This window comes from Ursus americanus, chromosome 14, assembly GCF_024610735.1.
Source record: "Ursus americanus isolate L20-20 chromosome 14, mUrsAme1.1.p, whole genome shotgun sequence".
In the NCBI taxonomy this organism is placed as follows: domain Eukaryota; kingdom Metazoa; phylum Chordata; class Mammalia; order Carnivora; family Ursidae; genus Ursus; species Ursus americanus.
In genome coordinates this window covers 64,186,316-64,202,716 of record NC_142140.1, presented here as the reverse complement: position 1 = coordinate 64,202,716, position 16,401 = coordinate 64,186,316, and the positions used below count along the sequence as shown (strand labels likewise).

Sequence of the window (16,401 nt, the reverse complement as noted above, 5' to 3'; positions counted from 1 at the left end):
CCATCTTTCTAGTCTTCCAACACACCAAGCAATTTTCCACCTCAGGACCTTTGCCCCTGCTGGAATGCTCTTCTCCCGGGTCTCTACGGGGCTGCCTCCTTCTTACTGGCCTTAGTGTCACCTCTTGACTTGGAGGCAATTTTCAAGAAGATGTTCAAGGTAGATGCCACTTCAGCAAAGACTTGAGGGAGTGAGGGGGTGAAGCAAGTGGGTCACGGGGTTGCCCAGGGACAGGACCACCTAGGCACACCAAACAGCCAGAGTAAAGGCACTATGCATCATGTGCCTGAGGGATAGCAAAAGAGCAAGCATGGCCACAAGGGGCAGGTGGTAAGAGACAAAATCGGAGGTAAGAAGGTGGAGGTGGGGAAGGAAAGAAGGGCCTTGGGGGCAAGTGCAGGGACTTAGAGGCATCATTGGACTTATACCTTAGAGGATTCCTGGCTTCTGTCGGGGAGAGGGGTGGTGGGCAAGAAAAGAAGCAGGGAGACCTGGCAGGAAGCTACTAGAAGAATCCAGGGGGTGGTGGTGGCTGGGACAAGGGTGGAGATGATGAGAAATGCTCCGAGGTTAGGGCCATCAGAGGCAAATGCCGGAAGCTAAGAGCTCCTGGGGTCTACTGTGTGGGAAGACATGCCCAAGGGAGAAGCCAACGGGGAAGAGACAGAGCCAGGAAAGAGGCCAGATGAGATAGGCTCCTGATGTCACATTTAAACAGCTGCACCTAAAGATCGACCTGAGGGGCGCCTGGGGGGCTCGGTCGGTTGAGCTTCTGCCTTCGGCTCAGGTCACGATCCCAGGGTCCTGGGATTGAGCCCCGCATCGGCTCCCTGCTCAGCAGGGATTCTGCTTCTCGCTCTCCCTCTGCCCCTTCCCTGATCATGCTACTCGGTATCTTTCTCACAAATAAATAAACAAAATCTTAAAAAGAAAAACAAAAACAAAAAACAAACCCCACTTGAGTCTTCCCTGATGTGAACAAGAGAATTTGCTTTCTGACCACTGGGGAAATTTGTATATGAGTTGAACACAAGAGGATATTAAGTAGTTACTGTTTCATAGGAAAATATTACTTTTAGGGATGCATACTAAAGTATTTGGAGATGGAATATGATGGTGTCTATAATTTCTGTTAAAATACTTTGGCACGAGAGGATCAATGGAGTTAAAAGTGGATTCCCTCTGAGGCATAACATAGTTGAAATCAGGTTTTTCTCTAACAGCTGAAGGGGTTCTAACACAGGCACCCTGTCCTGACCAAGACCTCAAATCTGTTTGGTAATCGAGTTGCTGAATTCTCCTGCTGTGGAGAAAGCGACAGGCTACATGCAGCAATGCTGGGGGTAAGCGAAATTGCTCTTTGGTCATTCTGAGCTCGGAAAGTCTCCAGGCTGGAAGGGGACTCCATAGAGAGGCTGGATTAGAAGCAAGGAGGGGTGGGCAGCACGAGGCTGCCCCAGGGTGTCCACATAGAGAGACCAGCATAGAAGGAGAACAAGGTACACAGCCACAGCCAGAGCCCACGCCAACGCCCCAGAATGTCCACATTACCCGAGATGATGCTCTTGCCGTCCCTCATGAAATCAATGCCGTGACAAGTCATGTTGGGCACGGTGATACGCAGCAGCTCCCTGTTGGACAGCGTGTGCCACACCCTGATGTCCTTCTTGGCACAGGTAGCAAAGAGCTCGGTGGTACCGCTGCGAAGGAGCCACCGTGAGAATAAAGAGGGGCAGCCATACAAGACGCACACCGTTTCTTAGATGTACGCTCGACTCTCAGACGTATGGCGCAAGGATATGGGGAAGGATGCCTTCTAGGCACCCAGGATCTCAACGCCTGACGGTCTTACAGAAACTTTGTATAAAAGGGCATTTGATGCCCACAAGTCATCCGTGGACCATCTTTTGTAGCCCTTTGCCTAAAGGACAGTTTGGGACAAAGTTGCTCAAGAGGAAAATGTCAATTGCAAAGTTTTTAAATGTCCTGGTAGACTGGAGATCAAATATGGCTGTGGAATACTGATATTAACAGAGGCTAAAAAAACTTTCCCTGTAAAGCAGATAATCATTATGATTTCAAAGGGAAAAATGACGCAGGTGCCAGAATTCACGTCTGCAGATAACCTAGAGCAGAACTTTGCTTAGTTGTGAGAAAACAGGAGATTCTGGACAAGGAAGTGAAGCCCAGGGTAATTGACCTGTCTGCTTTTTTTAAAAAAGGATTTTATTTATTTATTTGAGAGAGAGAGCACGAGCAGAGGGAGGGGCAGAGGGAGAACCAGACTCCCTGCTGAGCGTGGAGCCCGACACAGGACCGGACCCCAGGACTCTGAGATCATGACCTGAGCCGAAGGCAGACACTCAACTGACTAAGCCACCCAGGCGCCCCCCACTTTTTTTTTTTTTAAGGACAACTTGTAAATTGAGTGAAAAACGCCATTATGTCAAAAATTACAGGGGCGCCTGGGTGGCATAGCGGTTAGGCGTCTGCCTTCGGCTCAGGGCGTGATCCCGGTGTTATGGGATCGGGCCCCACATCAGGCTCCTCCGCTATGAGCCTGCTTCTTCCTCTCCCACTCCCCCTGCTTGTGTTCCCTCTCTCGCTGGCTGTCTCTATCTCTGTCGAATAAATAATCTTAAAAAAAATCTTAAATAAAATAAATCTTAAAAAAAAAATACAGGTTATTCCAATTTGGATAAGAAAAAGGGAGTACTACTGGGGTACAATAAAGTCCACCTACTTTATAAATATCAGTTTATAGCTTTATAGTCTCTATGGAGGAGTTAACTTAAAGTTAAATGCTTCTCAAGAAATGTCTACATTTCATCAAAAGCACATTCAGGAAAAGAGAGTCCCTCTCTCATGTTTTAAGATCTACTTGCTTTGGAATTAATAGAAAAATAAGCGGACCTTTTCTATATATTTAATTTGGGGCTCAGAGAAAAGCAATTGTAATGCTGGACTGGCTACTTAGGTTGCGTGCTGGAAGGGGACAGCCGAGGAGATTGTGCTGCTTGCTTCTTGATCGGATCAAGCCAACCTTAGAAGACAATGTTCATTTAGAATAAGAGAGGCTTTATATAGGACGCTACCTTCAGTGAACAACCCCCTTCTGTGGGGAAAGTGAGCTCTTAAAGAGGCAAGTGGACTCCTCGTGAAAACCAAATATCACGGAACGAGCGTACCTAGAGAACTTCCCAAACTCTCCCTACCCTGGATGGACAGTCTACTTCTTCAGGAATCCGGACCTGAGCTTTTCAAGTAGCCGGTTGTCTCTAGTTTAGAACCTGAAAGGTTAAGTTCTGGAAAAAGTCCAAACTGACTGGATCAAGATGGTGCACTAGGCTCATCGAAAAGCCTGTGAAACGAAGAGCCAGATACAGAGGACAGAGACAGGGGTAGAGATGGAAAATGCAGAGTTAGATACAAGGAAGCAGGACAGATTATCATCAAATAGACCAGAAACTTTGAGGACAAAGAGAAATCAGCCAGATAAAATCTGTGAAGAGACAAAACTGGAGAGAAACACAAAATATCAAAATCACCAGGAGGGAGGACTTCTCGTAATGTTGGAGCAGTGATGTGGTCACACAAACCTTCCCACAGACAACGGTTAGAAACACTGGATGGCATTAACGACAAAAAGAACCTAGAATCCTAAAGACGCTGAAAACGTTTAAAAGTACACAGAAATCAGGAAGTGTTTGCTCTTGTAAAAGTGCAACTGGAAAGGGTTAAGGGTCATTACCGTGTTGCTGGCTAATCTGAGGGTGCCCCCAACTTCCCCAGCTACGGTAGCCACAGAAGAAAGTGGCAGAAACACCATAGCCTTTCTAGCTGAAAGTGTGCAGAGATCAGAGCTGAGGGCTGGAAAATTTACAGGGGAAATCCTGGCAGCGAGAGATCCATCGGAGTAAAAACCTAAATTCAGATTAGAAACACTGCCCAAATTCCCATCTGACAGCTAAATTCTACATGCATGGGAGAAAACCCAAAAAGAAGAAAAAACCGATAGAGACCAGAAAGGACTCTACTTTTCTTTATTTAAAAAAAAAATTCTATTGATTTTTTTTTTTTTTTAAGGAGTCTATTTTTGAAGACAGAGCTACATGGGATCAACCTGAGAGATTTTTTTTTTTTTTTTTGCCTTTTTAACTGAATACATTCACCAACTGTGTTCAGCTTGGGTGACAGAAAGCTGGACCTTACAGGCTTAAAATATCAGAAGCCAGGGCCTGAGGTCATAGCAACACCTGGAAATTAGGGGAAGATCCCTAGGAGCAAGGACACCACAGAGAGGACGAGCTTCATCTCTGGATAAATCCCTGAGTGAATGCTAAATTCTGCAAGCCCACAGAAGTACCAAGAACCTGTATAAAAAAAGGAGCAGTGGGAAGCCATGAGAATGCCAGCTGCTGCATTCTATGAGAAAGACAAAATTTGCAGTTTGAGTCGAGGCCAAGAATCCTCAGAGAACACTACGGAAGTCAGAGTTACTACAATGTATTAGCTCTCGTGCTGAGTTTTCAACAAAAAGTAAGCAGGCATGCAAAGAAATAGGAAAATATGATTTGGGAAAAACACAGTCAAAAGAAACTGACTCCAAGTAGATCAAGGTTTTGGACGAGCAGACAAAGACTTCAAAGCAACTAATTTAAAATGCATTCAAAGAATTAAAGGAAATGATAGTACCAATGAATTAACAGACAGGTAATATCAACAGAGAAATAGAAACCATATATTTATATATATATCTTATAATTATAAATTATTATAACAAACATATATATATATTTATGACTTAAAGATTTATAACTATTTAAAACAAAAATTATGATTTGGCATTAATGGGTTTATAATTGTAATACGTATACATGAAAACAACAGCACTAAGAATAAGGGTGGGGGTAAGAGAAAGAAACTGTTGCAGAGTTCCCAGACTGCATATTACCCGGTCATTCAACATTAACTCTAAGCAGACTGCGATATATTAAAAATGCTTATCATCATCCTTAGAGCAACCACTAAAAAAAATTAATGCAAAGATATATAAGTAGAAAGCCAATAGAGCAATTAAAATGGACTGCTAACAACATTTGATTAAAGCAAAAGGTGGCAGGAAAGACTAGAAGAACAAAGAATGGATGAAACAAAAGAAAACAAATAACAAAATGGAGGATTCAATCCACTATATCAAAAATTACATTAAGAGGAAATGGACTAGGGGCGCCTGGGTGGCTCGGTCAGTTGGACGGCTGACTCTTGATCAGGTCATGATCTCAGAGTCCTGGGATTGAGCCCTGTGTCGGGCTCCGTGCTCAGCATGGAGTCTGCTTGAGATTCTCTCTCTCCCTCTCCCTCTGCCCCTTCCCCCACTTGCATTCTTTCTCTCTCTAAAACAGATAAATAAATCTTTAAAAAATCTAAAAGTAATTATTTGTAAAAGACAGTAAGTAATTCTGTATGTAATTCAGAACTATGTAATTCTGTAATTCTCATCAATGTTAGCATAAGAGATGGTGAGAGGAAGATAAAGAGGGAAATAAACTAAGCTGAGACTCTTGTTTCTTTGGAAAATATGATATAGATGTTGGTGAACTCTAGTCTTTGGCAGAAAAATACGTTTAAACATGCATATTAAAAAATCAAGGGTAATCACTAAGTGAATAAAAATACAGTGAATAGTTTCCAAGTCCTGTGAAGTAAGGCAGGGGAAGGCACGACCAAAAAAACATGATCAAAACACAACAAAAGACAAGAAAAGGAAATACACGACAAAGGAAACATGTTAAGTAGAAAATATCTATAAACTCATTCGATAGGAATAAGTATGAATGGACTAAATTCTATGAAAAGACCAAGACTTACCTAAAACCAAACAATACCAATAGGTTGGAAAGAGACATAGTTTCTTTTGCTATGGTGCATGTCTCTGTAACGTGCATTAGCTCATATGCAATTGGCAAATAGGCACATGATAGCGGAATATTGCAGAGGTTGCTTTCGTTCCTACATACTTCTTCCCAACAGATTAATGCCTTGGCATCCCAAGTAATAGCAGCTGAGAACATGAACGCAGCTGAATCCACAAGGAAGGAAAAACGCCGGCTTGTCCGTGATGTTCACGTACCCCACGTTCTCCCTCTTAGCTCAGTTTTGTCCATAGCTCGGCAGGGGGAGAGGAGGAGAGAGCAAAGCGGGAATGGGTAGTGACTCTCAATAGGTTTCTTTTTGGGATAATGAAATCTCCTAGAATGAGATTATGGTGATGGTCGCACGACTCTGTAAATATGCAGAAAGACCTACACTGAATTGCACACTCTAAATGGGTACACTTTAGGGTACGTAAGTTCTATTTCAATAAAGCTGGTTTTCAAAAAAAAAAGAAGAAAGAAAGAAAAAGAAAAAAGGAGGAGGGGAGAAAAAGAGGGGTTACAAATCCTGACTAGGTCGATGACTATATAAGAATTTGAAAAGATAGGGCGCCTGGGTGGCTCAGTTGGTTGGGCGACTGCCTCCGGCTCAGGTTATGATCCCGGTCCTGGGATCGAGCCCCACATCGGGCTCCTTGTTTGGCGGGGAGACTGCTTCTCCCTCTCCCTCTGCCTGCCACTCCCCCTGGTAGTGTTCTCTCTCTCTGTGTCAAATAAATAAATAAATAAATAAAATAATAAATAAATAAATAAATAAATAAATAATAAATAAATAAAATAATAAATAAAAATCTTCAAAAAAATAAAGAATTCAAAAAAAATAGTTAAAAACCTAATCTTATAAAAGGCCCCAGGGATAAATAGTTTTACAGATTGATTCTAACGAGCTCCTTAGAAAAAGAGGGAAAAAAGTAAGACAGAAAGAAAATGACCAACCAATTCTCAAAAAAGATCCCCCTGGTGGGAAGCACTGGCCATTTTCACTATTAGAAACATTTAAAAGAACCTCATTGTAGGGGCACCTGGGTGGCACGGTCGGTTAACATCTGACTCTTGATCTCAGCTCAGGTCTTAATCTCAGGGTCACGAGTTCAAGCCCTGTGTTGGGGTCCATGCTTAAAAAAAAAAAAAACAAAAAAACACTTCAAAGAACCTAACTGCCAATTGCAATGACTCAGGGAACCCAAAGTACGTTTCATGATCATAAGCATCAAGTTTTCAAAGTGAGTCTTGCTACCTGTAAAACAATGATCCTGAGTTTTGTAAATGCAAGCTACGTACTAGAGGAAGGTCAGAGCAAAAATTATCTGATCAACTTCATGGGATGAATGCCACCAGAGACAAAATGCGTTTCAAAAAGCAAATAATGGCAAACTATGAATTTTTTGACATTAAGGCTGCTGATGGTGGGGCGCCTGGGTGGCGCAGTCGTTAAAGCGTCTGCCTTCGGCTCAGGGCGTGATCCTGGGGTTCAGGGATCGAGTCCCACATCGGGCTCTTCTGCTATGAGCCTGCTTCTTCCTCTCCCACTCCCCCTGCTGTGTTCCTTCTCTCACTGGCTGTCTCTCTGTCAAATAAATAAATAAAAATAAAATCTTTAAAAAAAAAATAAAATAAAACTGCTGATGGGTGATTGCTTCACTTGTTTCAGGTGGGATTTACCAAGAAATCCAGAAGATGACGGAGAGGTCCAGAAGACCCCTTGTGTTCACCGCCATTAAGCGGGCCAAGTCCGGGAGACCCAAGAGGCATAAACCGAACGAGTTGAAAGCCGTTTGAAAAAAGGCACTAGTGAGCTTTTTCCAGATAGCACTGGGAAAACAGAAAAGTTTCTACGCTTGCTTTATTAGAAAAGCCAACACTGTAAAGAAGCCCAAATTTGGACGGTGAAAATTCATGTAGCCTCAGGGCGAAGGCAATAGACATAATTATTGTTAATAATAATTATTGAGTAATAATAAAGCATCAGTATTATATTTCTAGTTATTATTATAATTAATATTAGATGATTATTATTAAAATGACTGACTATAATTGAGAAATTTAAGGATAAAAGATCATAATCATATTAATACATGTTGAAAATGCGTGAATAAGATAAAATTAAGTTTCCTGGCACACTGCCTCAGACCTCCATGTTTTCACTGATTTTAGGAGCCCAAATACTTTGCTCTTCTACTTACAATGGAAAGACAATGTCCTGGACAGCTTCACAGTGACAAGTGGCAATGAGAGTCTCTTTGAAATCCGTGAAGTTGACCCGATAAATGTGTGATTCTTCTGTTCCTACAAAAAACTGGTGTCCTTCCCCTCGAAGTGTGATTGACGTGATGCCACCTTGTAGCTGAATTTTCCTTTATGGAGAAGCAAGAAGGTAAAGTAGATTCACTCGATCAATGAGGACTTGTTACAGAGGATACAAGTCAGGTGTAGGACCTGGGGACCCGCCTTCAGGGAGGGGACACAATTGGAAAGGCAGGAGTGACTCAGAATATTGGGGGCCCATGGTCAGCAGAGGGAGAGGCTAGCAGGGTTTACAGTAGTCGGCGGGCTTCCTCAGGGAGAGAGAGTCTAAAATGGGTTGTGGAACACAGGCAGGATCTGGACAGAGGGAACATTCCAGGAAGGCAATGGGCACAAACAATTATGGAAATTAAATAATTAATTCCATTTCTAGGAAATAATCCTACAACTGGAGGGGAAACCTTTATGTCAAAGGAGGTTATCATAACCTTATCGAAAAGAGTAAAAGGTTGGAAACAACCTAAATACCCAATTGTAAGGCAATGGTTAAATCATCTTTGGGACGGCAGGCAACTTCTTAAGGTATCTGCCTAGCCAGAAAAACCACGTTTAAAACATTATGTACATTTTATCACAGTCGTTTTTAAAAAAGGTATTAATATTGAAAATGTTTATGACGTTTGCCTCCAGTAAAAATAAACCAGAATATAAAATTTTGTACGCAAAGGAAGTATGATTGTTTTAAACTGTATACGAAAAACACAAGACAAGAAGAAATAACAAAATGTTAATAGCGGCTCTCTTCACCAGAACTTTCAGGCCCTCTTGTCTCTCTCTGTCCACATTTCAAATCCCTCTGCTTCCCAAACATCTAATGAATATGAACTTAAAAAAAAAAAAAGAGTATATAAATGAATGGATCCCTAAAAGCCCAGCCTTGTTCTGCAACTAATGTAGTTTTGACAGTAAGAACGCAATGGAGAGTCTCTTGCAAGGGGTCAGTGTGGGAAAGGCAGCATTTTACAAAGATCCATTTGTTGATGGGACACAGAACGGTTAATGAAGAAAGGACTGACCCTGAGTTACATGCTGGCTTCTTCGCTAACTAGATAGAGCTCTCTGACCCTGGAGAAATTGCCAGAAATCTCCCAGCCTCACTTCACTCAAGCACAGAATAATTTCTCCTTCGCAGGGTTGCAGTGAGGATCAGAGATAATGCGCATGAGGCCCGAAGGGCAGCCGATAGAAAGACTGGCTGTTGACATCTGGGCTCCCTTGAAGACAAGGTGAAGCCCGGGGCTACGGGGGCGAGGCCAGGGGTCCCTGAACTCCAGCGGTCTGCTTCATCATACTACTTCCTGACTTCGCATGGGAACTACTTTCCCAATCCACGAAACCCCAAGGAGACAGAAATCACTGCCTCCAACGGGAGGCTATGCTGTCCCACAAGGTCAGTATGGGGACAGGCACAGCACAAACCCTATAATCATCGCCTTGAATTGATCAACCTCATCACGATGGGAATAACCATGTATTGAAAACAAGCTGTTCACAAAGGAGGGGGTTAATTTTGTGCACTCCCCCCACATATCCAGAGTCTAAGCAACCCTCTCTTATTCCCCTGCACGCAAACACAGAACTGGTGCGAACACATTCTCCAGAAGACCTCTCTGGAGCACGGAATTTAACATTGCAACCTGTCTCCTGTCCCCCTTCAACCCTAATCCCCCCTTAGTGTACCTCCAACTCCATTTGTCTCCTGTGCTCATCACCCTCTAAGATGATGTAACGACTTGTTTACTTTATAAACGACTGTCTTTTCCCTCCCGCTGGGACGTCAGCTCCATGAGGGGCAGGGACGTTCCCCTTCAATTCTGCTTGCTTTATTCATGGCTATCTCCCAAGGGCACCTAGAACCGTATCTGGTGTGCAATGCACGCGTGGCACAGATGTGTCTGAATGAAGACAGCTGACGCTCTTTCTACGCTCCACTCGCTAGCACTCCTGCCTCCCCTAGACCTGGGGGGGGGGCATATGGAGCGTATCCAGGGGTGTCTGGCTTGGTTCAAGGTGAGCTCGAACTCCACCTCTGCTCCTCTGGGGAGTGTCTTTCCCAACCTCACCACCCCAGTGGGGTCACCCCCTTCTCTGATCGCCTCTATGGTATCCACAATACCTTTTACTTTATCTGGACCACGAGATTTGTGTCTATATATTATCTTGTATTACAAGGCCTTTTTCACGCGTATGTTACCTTATCCCCAAACCGGACTGTCAGTTCTGGGAGGACAAAGACGGCATCTTATTTCATTTTTTAGTATAGCATCTGGCACACTGGTTTGGCCGGAGGTACTCCATAAATACGTGTTAATGACAATGGATGAAGTTTTATTTCATTTCATTTCAATTGATTAGATAGAGAGTCCACGAAAAGTACATGGCATAGGACCTGGTATATGGAGGTAGCTGGTGAAGGCCGGCTATTTGTATTAAAACTTGTATTCAAATGAATCAACTACTCGCATTAGTGCCTGACACGTAACCTGCTGCATAAGAAATTTCACTGAATACGCAAATTCTGGAAGTTTGAAATTTGAGGTTATTTGCTGGATGTCTTTATAAACGGCATCTTATTTCCTCTGTCATGGCTTCATGTATTAATGAAATAATGATTGATGCATTTATTAGAAGGGCAATGTCCCCTGGGCTAATCTGGGACTACTTTGGCTTGATTCAACATCAGCTACTGTCTTTTCATTGGCAAAGAAATCCGCTATTGTGATTTCAACCGCTCATTTTAACAGTAAGATGAAACTGTTTAACCTAATGTCACTTTGGCAATATTGCAATGTCACCGGCTTTAAGCAGCCCTCCCTGTGGTGGGTCTTTCCCCCACCCCGACCCCGTGGAGTCTGGAACTTACTTGATGGGTTTGTAGCTGGGGCTTTTACAGAAGACCAGCAATCCGGCTCCGGAACCCACCAACAAACCCCCCATCTTCAGGCACTTGATGGCGGACACTCCCTAAGGGGGAAGAACAGTGTTGAGAGAAAGGCCAAATGGTTTCGTTAAGAATCGGTGTGTAAGCGGACGCAATGGGCATGGCGCATGGCCTCGCCTGGACAAAGCACAGGAAGGCATTGCCTGTGATGTACCCTGAGGCTGGCCACCAGGGCTCGATGCCAGCAATGGGGTCACGTGCCGGAAGTCCCCTCCCACCCCGTTCCTGCAAGGTGCAGGCACGCTCCCCCAAACTTCTTCCCTTTAAAACCACCTGTGCATTGTGAATGCATTAGAAATTAACACTTTCTGTTGGCTCAAGTGAAGTTAGAACAGAAGAGAGAAGCACGGACAACATGATTTCCTCAGTGCCTACTGTTTACACCGGATCTTAATTCTTATACTACAGAGAGATCATAACTGACATCCCGAGAGAGCACAAAGAGCCTTTATTGTTCGGTGACCAGAGTTTCTGAACTAAAGCATGTGCTACGTAATCTTGCCAACAATAGACACAGTTAAATTCAGAGCCATCTTCAAAGTTTGGGGAGATACGATGGCCATTTTATGGCACCCACTATGAAGTTCTAATTTAATTTAATTTATTTTATTTTTGAAGTTCTAATTCTAAAATGTGCATGGCCAATATTTCATCTTCAAGCTTTCAATAATAATACAGGACAGGGCGCCTGGGTGGCTCAGTTGGTGAAGCGTCTGCCTTGGGCTCAGGTCGTGATCCCGGGACCTGTGTACTGTTTTTAATATTAGTATTACGACCATCAGCGTCTTTGTCTTCATATTCGTACTGTATGCCTACCAGGTCCATCTGAAACCATCCCAATCCTTTTACCCTTCTTACCGGACAGCGACCATTTAAGTAGAGTTTCAGAATGGGTAACTGCCCAAGATCCCATAATATTCCAACCAAATGTCTTCGATGATACCTCCTATCCCTTCATCCCATAACAATTATTTTCTTTCCATGTGTATAAAGGGCCATCTTGGAACCACTGCTTTGTGGAATTTACCATCAGACCCAAATGCCTAAATGGTTACGTCTTAAAGCATCTGCAGTGCCACCATCAACGGCACTTAAGTACCCAAAGGTTGGGAAGCACTAAGAGGGCTGGGATCTTCTTTTTTGGGAAAGGTGCTTAGATCCCAAGTGCTGGAGGGGGAGGGTGCCAAAAATACCCATATCGGTATTTTTCCACAGTGTTTCATGGAGTTGGAAATGGCAGGGCTCTGAGCCTTGCTCTCCTTTAATTGATTTGCTTTGCTTTTTATCTGTTTCCTATACTGGACTCCCCGTCCTAAAAATAACTTGGTAAACATTATCTACACGACACCTCAATCTCCTGTGGGATTATTTCTAAGCCCTTCTCCACCCGTCCTATAGCGTTCTCTCATTCTTATGCATGCCCTTAAAAGCTTGAGCATTAAATGACTGTGTGATTAAGAAAACGCTAACATCTTCCCTAGGCACGCGGTGCAAGATTTCACGTCTTCTTGGGAATATCTGCTAAGTGGGAAGGCATCAAAGCTGAGAATCCTCTGTTCTATTATCAGACATGAGACAGGCAGGTGCAGAGCCTACCACGAGCTCTCAAATTCAAAGGTTAGTGGAAACAGCCCTTGAAACTTTCTGGAGGTCCTGGAAAGAGCAGCACTTATCCCAGGAGACGATCCTCTGATTGCAGGCTTTTTATTTTGGTTTAAATACCGAGGTTTTTCTGGACTTTTAACCAGAATTGTTAGGAACTCTGCAAATATAAAATCCACGATTTCTAGGTCTTACTTATGACTTACAATGCTGGCTGGAGCTAAAATCTAAGATCGATTTATTAGATTAGGATAAAATTCACATACCTCTGTATGTGTATCTATGGCTCTGTGCTTGGAAGAGGTAAAAATCGTGTGGTCTGATTCCCTAACTGGGGACACCAACGAATACCTTTGCTCTGCATACGAACCAGAGATGAGGGCTCAGACAAGTCAACGCACTTTGCAAATTTCGGTGCGGCCTTGGACACTACACACCCTTTTTTTTTCCCACAGACTCTTAACGCAGGTCTGTGCTTCAGTGGAGGGAAGAAATTGCCAGAAGAGAGCAGGGCAGGACAGACGCCGGTGGTCTCTACTCACCAGACTGAACTTGTCCTTCGCAGGCCCAGTGTCTGCCAGCAGTTTGGTCCTCGGGTTCATTTTCAGAATGTCTCCAGTTGTGGTGCCGAGGTAGAAAAAGCTATCGTCGTCGGCCATCTGGGGATCAGAGAGGAAAAGAGGCCTAAAGGCCTGTGTTTTCCCAGTGATGCCCATGAGCCCGAAACAGGGGTGGGACGAACTTTCTCTGAGGCCCCAGGAAGACCAACAAAGGTGCTCATGACTAATTTTGTCTGACTCTAAGATGGGTAAGAACAGCTCGGAGTGGGGCAGAATCACGGCAAAACTCAGTGCTGGAGGAAATAGGAGACTCCCGCTAGCCTGTGCATTTCACTGGAAGACTTTTTGTGTCCAATGTTAGATACATATGCATAGATATCCTGACAGTCCCCGTTCTGGAGAGTTCTCCGAAGGGTGCCTGGGATGAATTCTCCAAAGAGGATATGTGTGTGTTTATCTCATATTTTCCAAAGTGTACCTGCGTAAAATGATGATACATTAGATAAGAGAAACAAGTCAATGGAGAATGGAGTTGTCTGTATGAATGTATGAGTCCACATTACAAACCTACGAATAATTCCTCTTTATTGAAGGGACTGTGTTTCAGCAATGAGTTTCACTGTTAGGAACTTTATTTCCAGGAGCAGAAATAAGAATTATTCGGGAGTTGCTGTGGCCACGGAGTGCCTCCCGGACACACTGCTTCCGTCTAGTGAGGCAGGCGTCTGGTGTCCAATGGCAGAGCCCAAGTCCCAGTAACACAAGACTCTCCCAGAACTATGTCTCGGCAGCTCCTCTCCAACCTCTGAAGGGAGTGAGACTCCGAAGTGAGACTCGCCCTCACCCGCGCCGCCTCGATCGGCATCCCCGGGGCCCAGACCTGACCTCCCTACCCTCAGCCCAAGGTACGCGTACCTATGTAGGTGCACACGTGTGCATGCATATGTACGCACACACACAGACACACAGACACACACCCCTCGGCCAATACTATTAACAGGAATTTGTTCCAACAGTTACTGACAATCACACTTTAATACTTACTGTGATACTCATGACTATTCTTTTCATCTGACCTGTCTGGCACTCAGTTGGCCAGATTTTTCTGTTCGGGAGATCCAGTTCCCATACTCGGATTGTCCCACTATGGAAGAGACACACAGTCAAACGGATACGCACTTAGGGATCTCTCTCTCTCTTCCCTGTTTTCTGCAGGCCCCCTGGAGAGGCAGCCGAAGGGAAGAGAACTGGATATTTCTGAGGGCTGGTCGGGCCTCGTGCCCTACTTAAAATCTTCCAGTCGATCTTACGACCACCCTCTGAGGTGGGTTTCACGCTCCCCCTACTCTCCAAATGTGAAAACACAGCACAGCAAGGATTTACAGCCGGTCTCTCTCCAGTGTGGGGAGAGCAGACAGAAATAACAAATCAACAGAGAGTAAACCAGAGCTCACTAAGGATGTTTCTTAAAAGCTTTGCAGCTGTGAGGAAATCTTTTCAAGGAAAGTGCTTCATTACAGAGAGTCCTGTCTCCATGAGAAATGAGACTAAGTAACCAAAGGGCCACACAGAACCAGCCATCTGACATAAGACTTGGCATACAGTTGGCATTTAATCATTGCATGTTGAGTCAATCTGAATTAATAACTATATAAACATACCATGGTCAACATCATAGCTGAAGCGAACAGTCAAAGGCAGAAAAGGTTAATTTAAAAATAGATTGATCGGGGCACATGGCTGGCTCAGTCAGAAGAGCCCGTGACTCTTGATCTCGGGGTTTGAGTTTGAGCCCCACACTGGGCGTAGACATTACGTAAATAAACCAACTTTAAAAAAATAAAATTAAAAAAATTACAAATTAAAAATAGATCAATCGAGTTCGGTTTTCCCTTGTGTCTTAGCCTCCAGAGTTATGCACATAGTCAGTGTTCAATAAGTATTTCGAATACTTTATTTGAATACAAATCTATCTCTTGTTCGAATACTTATTTTGAGCACTTCCAAAATTAAAAAAACCCACAAAACTCAGCTTCTCCGTGGCCTTCCGGGTAGATGTCATTGGATGTCAAATTGGAATTTGAGGATCTCTCTTGAGGGACAACATCATGGAATATCTGAAGTTGGGACCATCACAGGGGATGTTGTGGGTGCCAGACCAGAAATCTTACTTAAGAGTCCTTGTTCTCGGTTATCATTGTCATATGCAGTTAAAGCAGATCTAGAGTATAGATTGTCCTAAAAAAAAAAAAAGAGTTTCGGCAGCAGAGGGTGAAGGACTCCCGTGCAAGTTTTGTCTCCTGGAGAAATGCTGCCCATGGGCATCAGAGTGGGCTGATGCCCGCAGCTAAGGCGGCGGCCAAGAGGCAGCTGGACCCATAATACAAAGGCTTCGTGAAGCCACTCTGCAAACCCAAAGGAAGTGAACACACTGCATGGTCGCCAGTGGCCTCGGAGGACAGGGTAGGACAGGGCCAGCTGCTTCGGGCTCAGAGCGCTCTAATAAAATCCGCTCCTTAGGGGCTGGCTCCCACTCAGCCTGCTAGTTTCACAGCCACTAAATAAATCTGTCCTCATAATTCGCCCCGGAACAAATGCATGCTGCGTATCACAAGGAGGGGACGGGACAAGCGTGGACAGACAGCAAGTCTTTACTCTGGCTGGAAAAGTAGCCAATGGGGTGTGCCTTTTACAGATGGGAGACCATCGATGGCCCGAAAAAAGACAGTTCCATCCAACAGGCACTTCGGTACCACGTTCACAGCGTGTGGACCTTTGAACTGGTACACCGCATAAAAGACGATGCTTTTGTGCGGGTTTGACCTTCCCCTCAGACTCCAGCCAGGGCCCCGATTGGTGAATCTGTAAGGTAATGTCTTCTGTTAGACAGATGCTGGCCTTCAGCTTGATCCCCATGAGCTGGTAAGAGCTGACTCTACCGGAAATGATCTCACACGGCTAATAGCCAAACATCTGAAGCTTCCCGGCGCAGTGCATTTGCAAACTATCCTTTCGGGAGACCTAAATCAAGAGCAGGTGCTAAGAAACATCGACCAGT

The 16,401-nt window shown here is 44.2% G+C and overlaps 1 protein-coding gene across 2 annotated transcripts in view; it reads right to left on the bottom strand.

Moving 5' to 3' along the window:
- Nucleotides 1-16,401, bottom strand: part of CFAP52 (cilia and flagella associated protein 52) — a 39,905-nt gene that overhangs the window by 10,581 nt on the left and 12,923 nt on the right. For both annotated transcript variants that reach the window (XM_045797255.2, XM_045797253.2), the window contains exons 5-9: nt 14,388-14,487; nt 13,326-13,442; nt 11,104-11,204; nt 8,120-8,290; nt 1,552-1,700 (exon numbers count right to left, since the gene is read on the bottom strand). In XM_045797255.2, the coding sequence (XP_045653211.1) occupies nt 1,552-1,700; nt 8,120-8,290; nt 11,104-11,204; nt 13,326-13,442; nt 14,388-14,487 (638 nt within the window). The remainder of the gene's footprint in view (nt 1-1,551; nt 1,701-8,119; nt 8,291-11,103; nt 11,205-13,325; nt 13,443-14,387; nt 14,488-16,401) is intronic.